The sequence below is a fragment of the Heptranchias perlo genome, unplaced genomic scaffold (assembly GCF_035084215.1).
Source record: "Heptranchias perlo isolate sHepPer1 unplaced genomic scaffold, sHepPer1.hap1 HAP1_SCAFFOLD_97, whole genome shotgun sequence".
Taxonomy (NCBI): domain Eukaryota; kingdom Metazoa; phylum Chordata; class Chondrichthyes; order Hexanchiformes; family Hexanchidae; genus Heptranchias; species Heptranchias perlo.
This window is the reverse complement of record NW_027140014.1, coordinates 1,664,218-1,670,960: the sequence shown is the minus strand read 5'-3', so window position 1 is coordinate 1,670,960 and position 6,743 is coordinate 1,664,218. Positions and strand designations below refer to the sequence as shown.

General features: G+C 45.1%; 1 protein-coding gene across 1 annotated transcript; it reads left to right on the top strand.

Annotated features, from left to right (window-relative positions):
- The first annotated feature begins 446 nt into the window (after nt 1-446).
- On the top strand, nt 447-2,329 carry LOC137320063 (probable G-protein coupled receptor 139). Its single transcript, XM_067981866.1, has 2 exons — nt 447-516; nt 1,416-2,329. Exons 1-2 carry the CDS (start codon nt 447-449, stop codon nt 2,327-2,329), a joined length of 984 nt encoding a protein of 327 aa, XP_067837967.1.
- Nucleotides 2,330-6,743: the final 4,414 nt, after the last annotated feature.

Sequence of the window (6,743 nt, the reverse complement as noted above, 5' to 3'; positions counted from 1 at the left end):
GGCTGGACTTCTCTCCATCGCAGACATTCCCGCACTTGCCCGAGACACGATCTCAGAGATGCCCTCATGTCCCTGTGACGCTATCGCCGGGATGACCTCACCTCCTTGTGACAGTAGCTCAGAGATACCCTCCCATCGCTGATTCACAATTTCACTCATGCACGAGTTGGACTCCTCCATTCTCTGTCTTATTGTGTTATAGTAGGAAATATTTTCTTCTGAAAATATTATTCTGGACCGCTTATTCTTTCAACGAGGAAATATCAATGCAAAGCGTCCTCCAGCCTGGGCAGTAGGAGTCAACGCAGCTTGGCTTAATTTTTTGTTACCTGGACTGTAATTAATGTCTTGCCTCACTTGAGGTTTCCCTTTGGTATAAATAAGACTCTGTTGAAAACAGAAGAACGACCTTTCTTTCACGTCAACAAAGTCACTTCTCTCCGAAAATGGGAATGCCAGTAATCGTAGAGGTAGAAAACATTTACTACCCTATCCTTGCAGTGATAGGTGTTCCCGGTAAGCCTGTTCTAATCAGGTCTTATTAATTTTTAACAGTCTTTATCTGTAGCACTGCTGCTGCCGTCGGTGTGATAACATCACCTGTCTACTTTGATGGGTTTCATTTGTAGCATATGGAATCCTGGTCTTAATTAATAGACATGATGTGGAGATGCCGGTGATGGACTGGGGTGGACAAATGTAAGGAATCTTACAACACCAGGTTATAGTCCAACAAATTTATTTTAAAATCACAAGCTTTCGGAGATTATCCCCTTCGTCAGCTTGTGATTTTAAAATTAATTAATAGAGGCCATGGAGTAAAAAAGCAAGGAAGTTCTGCTAAAGCGATATAAAATGCTGGTTTAGAACTCATCTGGAGTATTTTGTTCAATTCTAGGCTCCACAAAATCATGACGGGTTTGATGGAGTAAACAAGGAGAAAGTGTTTCCAGTGGCAGGATGTTCGGTAACCGGAGGACACAGATTTAAGATAATTGACAAAAGAACCAGAGGGGACATGAGGAATCAGTCCTTTATGCAGCGAGTTGTGATGATCTGGAATTCACAGCCTGAAAGGGCGGTGGAAACAGATTCAATAATAACTTTCAAAAGGGGAATTGGAGAAATACTTGAAGGGAAAAAAATGCACTGCTGCAGGGATAGGGCGGCGAAGGCAGGTTGCGGGGTAGGGGTGTGAATGGGACTGGCTGGATTGATCAGGCATACAGCCAGCGCGAACTCGATGGACCGAATGGCCACCCTCCGTTCCGTAACCTTTCTCTGATTCCATAAACAAAAAGGGATTTATCTATTCAGAATTCGTAAGCTAAGATGGAGAGAGAGAGAGCGAGGTTCGAGTGACCAAAAATAATCAATTAATTTTCAGTTAGTAATTGCCCTTTCTATTTTTTCAGCTAATTTGATGACGATTGTGGTTCTGTTCCGCGGAAACTGCGGCCTCTCCAAATGCATTTCCCGTTACTTGTTGGGCATGGCGGTGGCTGATCTACTGGTCCTGATATTTGGAGTGGTCTTGTATGAAATTAAGGACTCTTATTTCCCATTTTCATTCCTGAACTACACTCCTATTTGCAGCCTCAATATCGCCCTGCTTTTCATGTCCATCGATTGGTCTGTCTGGTTAACTGTCGCTTTCACCTTTGACCGATTCGTGGCCATCTGTCACCAAACTTTCAGCAAAAAATATTGCACAGAAAGAACTGCGGCTATCGTTATAACAGTTGTGTGTTCCTTAAGTATTGGAGAAAACGCTCCAATCAACTTTATATTAGAACCTCGGGCGATAATTAATGATGTTCCATGGTCCTGCTATGTAAAACCAAGCTTCTATACCTTAACCGTATGGATAGCATTCCTGTGGTTGGAAATTATTCTTACCCCATGTGTCCCATTTCTCTTGATTTTACTGTTCAATGCTCAAACCATCAGGCACATTGTGCAGGCCAATAGAGTGAGGAGGGGACTCCGTGGAAAAAATAACAGTGAGGATCACAATGATCCAGAGGTGGAGAATCGAAGGAAGTCCATCATTTTACTGCTGACCATATCTGCTAGTTTCATGCTCTTATGGGCGGTTATGTTAGTCTTTTTCATATTTGTAAATTTTACAGACGCTCAAATTTCCGAACCAAGTTACAATGCGCCTTTCACAATCATGGAGCAGACCGGCTACATGCTTAGGAATTTGAGTTCATGCAGAAACACGTTTATTTATGCAGTGTCCCAGAGTAAGTTCCGAGAGCAATTGAAGAATCTTATTTCGAGTCCCGTGTCCCTCATTATTAATTTATTCAAATACTTTAAGTAACCGCACTGGACTAAAACGTAATTCCATCCATCGGAACCAAGCACAGGTTGTCCAGTTGACAACCTCTGGACAGTACGTAAAGGAATCTCCAATGGGAGATGCCATCTGGTCCTCATATCAGACGTCATGCTGTGTGAGATCAAAGATACTTGGGGTAATATTAACTTGGCCTACACTGTAAGCCAAACGGTATCGGATTGGAACAAACACATGACGACTTTTTAGCACTGAAACAAATCAATTATGCAAAATTTGCTGCTGCTTTTGACCGATGAAAACCCGACACTGGTTTCCCGAGCATATCCCTCAACCCCCTCCCTCCTCCTCCCGTTAGAAACACATATCTGCTGAAACTGCTCGCTCGTCTTTTCAACTGGTTAACCTTGTGAATTATCCATTGGTTCTTTTTGTCTGATCTGCCATTTTGCTTCAAGTTGCAAATTTCCGACTTGCAAAGTGAAATATAATAGGAATAGTTTTGGTTGAATAAACTTGCTTCTCATCTCCGTGGTTGTGGGCACTGCAATTGGGTCGCTGCCAATCTGCACTTCTCCAAGGCAGAGAGAGCGCCCCCTTCAGGTGGTCTGGAGACGTAAATTCATCACGCCTGGAATCATTTCTGTTGCTGGATTCCGAATGTCCACTTGTCATGGGAGCAATGTCTGATGTTTCTTCATCCACCTGTCCAACTCAGGCTAGAATGTTGAGATAGATTCTGCCTCGACCACTAAACCTACAAGTGAATTCCACGGCCTCACGACTATTTGTTGAGGATTTGTTCAGGGAAGGTCATGCCTTCCAAATCTGATTGAATTCTTTGAGGAAGTGACAAGGAGGATTGATGAGGGTAGTGCACTGGATGTTACCTACATGGATTTTAGTAATACATTTGACAAGGTCCCACATGGCAGACTGGTCAGAAAGGTAAAAACCCATGGTATACTGGGAAATGTGGCGAATTGGATCCAAAATTTGCTCAGTCACAGAAAACAAAGGGTAAAAGTCGATGGATGTCTTTGCGAATGGAAATCCGTTTCCAGTGTTGTGCCACAGGGCTCAGTGTTAGGCCCCTTGCTGTTTATAGTATGTATTGATGATTTTGACTTGAATGTAGAGGGCATGATTGGCAAATTTGCAAACGACACAAAAATTGTCATGTTGTTGATCGTGAAGAGGATCACTGTGGACTCCAAGAAGATATCAATGGGTTGGTGGAGTGGGTGGAAAAGTGGCAAATGGCGTTCAACCCGGAGAAGTGTGAGGTAATGCACTTCGGGAGGGCAAGCAATAAAAGGAAATAAGCAGCAAACGGGGTTCAATTTGGAGGGTTGGAGGAATTGAGGGACGTTGGAGTGCATCTGCACAGGTCCCTGAAGGTGGCAGTAGAGGTAGATTGGGTTGTGAAGAAGGCACACGGAAAGCTGGCAATTCTGAGCCGAGGATGAGAACACAAAAGCAGGGATGTAATGATGGAACTGTATAAAACGCTGGTAAAGCCACAGCTGGAGTATTGTGCGCAGCTCTGTTCACCACATAACAGGAAGGACATAATTGCTCTGGAGAGAGCGCAGAGAAGATTTACAAGAACGTTGCCGGGGCATGAAAATTGCAGCTGGGAGGACAGATTGGATATGCTGGGGTTGTTTTCCTTACAGCAGTGGAGGCTGAGGGGAGACTTGATTGATGTGTACAAAGTTATGTGGAACCCAGATCGAGGAGAGAGGAAGTACCTGTTTGCCCTAGCGGAGATTTCCAGAACTGGAGGACAAAGGTTTAAGCTGATTGGCGGAAGGATAAGAGGGAACGTGATGAAAAACTTGTTTTCGCCAGAGGTTGGTGGGTTCCCTTTTACCCGCTATGTACTGTACATGTACTGGAACTGACACCGAGAAACACACGGGCAGTACAGTACAAGCCAATAGGTGAGAATCGTTCCCTTTTACTCGTTGTCTATTGCACCTGTATGGTGCTGATAAGAACATAAGAAATAGAAGCAGGAGTCGGCCATTCGGTCCCTCGAGCCTGCTCTACCATTGCATCTGCGGGCTCAACTCCACTTTCCCTCCCGATCCTCATATCCCTTGATTCCCCGATAGTCCAAAAATCTATCGATCTCAGCTTTGAATACATTCAACGATTCAGCATCCGCAGCCCTCTGCGGTAGAGAATTCCAAAGATTCCCAACACTCTGAGTGAAGAAATTCCTCCTCACCTCAACTTGAATGGCCGACCCCTTATCCTGAGACTATGCCGCCTAGTTCTAGACTCTCCCGCCAGGGGAAACATCCTCTCAGCATTTACCCTCTCAAGACACCTCAGAATCTTTTATTTTTCAATGAGATCGCCTCTCATTCACGAAGAAGTTTGGAACTTTGCGTGGTATAAGAGGAGGCAGTACTGGGACTTTTCGCTCTCTTACTTCCTGCCTGCTCTCATCTTCGCTTGTCCTCACCTTCACAACAAGAACCGAGCACTCTGCCTGGGACGGAGTGAAGAAATCACAACGAGAAGCAGAGCCCCGCTATTCAACTGTATGGACGAACCTCAAACTGAGACTTGAATACTGCGCGGCGGTACAGAAACAGGAGACTCGTTTTCTACAAGGGGAAACAGTGATAAAGTCAAGCGACAATCAGGTTGAGCATTGTCCACGTCCACATCCTTAAGACCACCGGGATTGTGTGAGGGGGTGTTGTGTGTTCCCAACCAAGCCATAGGGGTTTGGTGGGAAGGTTCTGTGGGGTTGGATATAGCGTATACTCTACTCTGGGTAGTGATGTAGTGCACTGTATTGTCTTACGCCACCGTTTTTTAATGTATTGAAGATGGCGGTGTGTGTTAACCTGAATAAACAATGTACAGTTGAGTCTGAAAAACTTGTCCGTGAGTCAATTCTGTTCACTGTTATTCCCGTCATCCAGAACCGTGTAAGGGGGAGGTGATTCGAACCCACCCATCCACTTACATTCCGTCTGTCGTGCTGACGACTTGTGCTCCAGAACGAGCCGCGCCTCCAGCCAAACTGTTCCAGTGCAGGTGCAACACTGGTATCTCCCCGACAATGTGGAAAATTACCCAGGTATGTCCTGTCCACAAAAAGCAGGATCAATCTAATCCGGCCAATTACCGCCCCATCAGTCTACTCTCAATCATCAGCAAAGTGATGGAAGGTGTCGTCGACTGTGCTATCATGAGGCAAGTGATAAACTTCAAGAGGCAACGGACAGGCTGCTGGCACGGGCGGAAACTTGGTAGATGAAATTTACGGCAGAAAAACATGAAGTGATACATTTTGTTGGGAAGAACGAGAAGAGGCAAAATAAAATAGTGGGCTCAAATCTAAAAGGGGGTACAGGAACAGAGAGAACTGGGGTTATATGTGACTAATCGTTGAAGGTGGCAGGGCAGGTTGAGAAAGTGGTTAAAAAAGCATACGGGATCCTGGGCTTGATAAATAGATGCATAAGAGTACAAAAGCAAGGAAGTCATGATGAACTTTAATAATAAACTTGGTTTGGCGATAACATGAGTATTGTGTCCAGTTCTGGACACCGCACTTCAGGAAATTTGTGAAGACCTGAGAGAGGGTTCAGGAGAGATTTAAAAGAATGATTCCACGGATGAGGGACTTCAGTGACGTGGAGAGACTGGAGAAGCTGGGATTATTCTCCTTCGAACAGAGCAGGTTGAGAGGAGATTTGATCGAGGTGTTCCAAATCATGAAGGGTCCATTCAGAGCAGATAGAGAGAAACTGTTCCCATTGGCGGAAGTGTCAAGAAGCAGAGAACACAGATTTCAGTTGTTTGGCAAAATAACCAGATGTGACATGAGGAAATACTTTCTGAACGCAGCAAGTGGTACAGATCTGGAATGCACTGCCCGAGTGGGTGGTGGAGGCAGATTCAGTCATCGCCTTCAAAAGGGAATTGGATATTTACTTGAAAGAAAAAAAAATGCATGGCTACAGGGGATGGGGCGGGGGAGTGGGACTAGCTGGATTGCTGTTGCATAGAGCAGGCACGAACTCGAAGGACCAAATGGGCTCCTTCCACGCTTTAACCTTTCTAAGTAGCTATGATTCAACAAGAGCAGATCAGAGGCTGGGTATACTGCCGCGAGTGACTCATCTCCTGACTCCCCAAAGCATTTCCACCATCTAAAAGCCACAAGTCAAGAGGCTCGACTCCATCCAGGACAAAGCAGCCAGCTTGATTGGCACCCCATCCACTGCATTAAATATTCACTCCCTCCTCCAGCGGTGCACCGTGGCTGTAGAGTGTACCACCCACATGATGCACTGCAGCAATTTGAAACATAGAAACATCAAAGATTGGAGCAGAAGCAAGCTATTTGGACCTGTGAGCCTGCTCAGCCATTTATTATGATTATGTCTGATCCTCTGTCTCAATACCA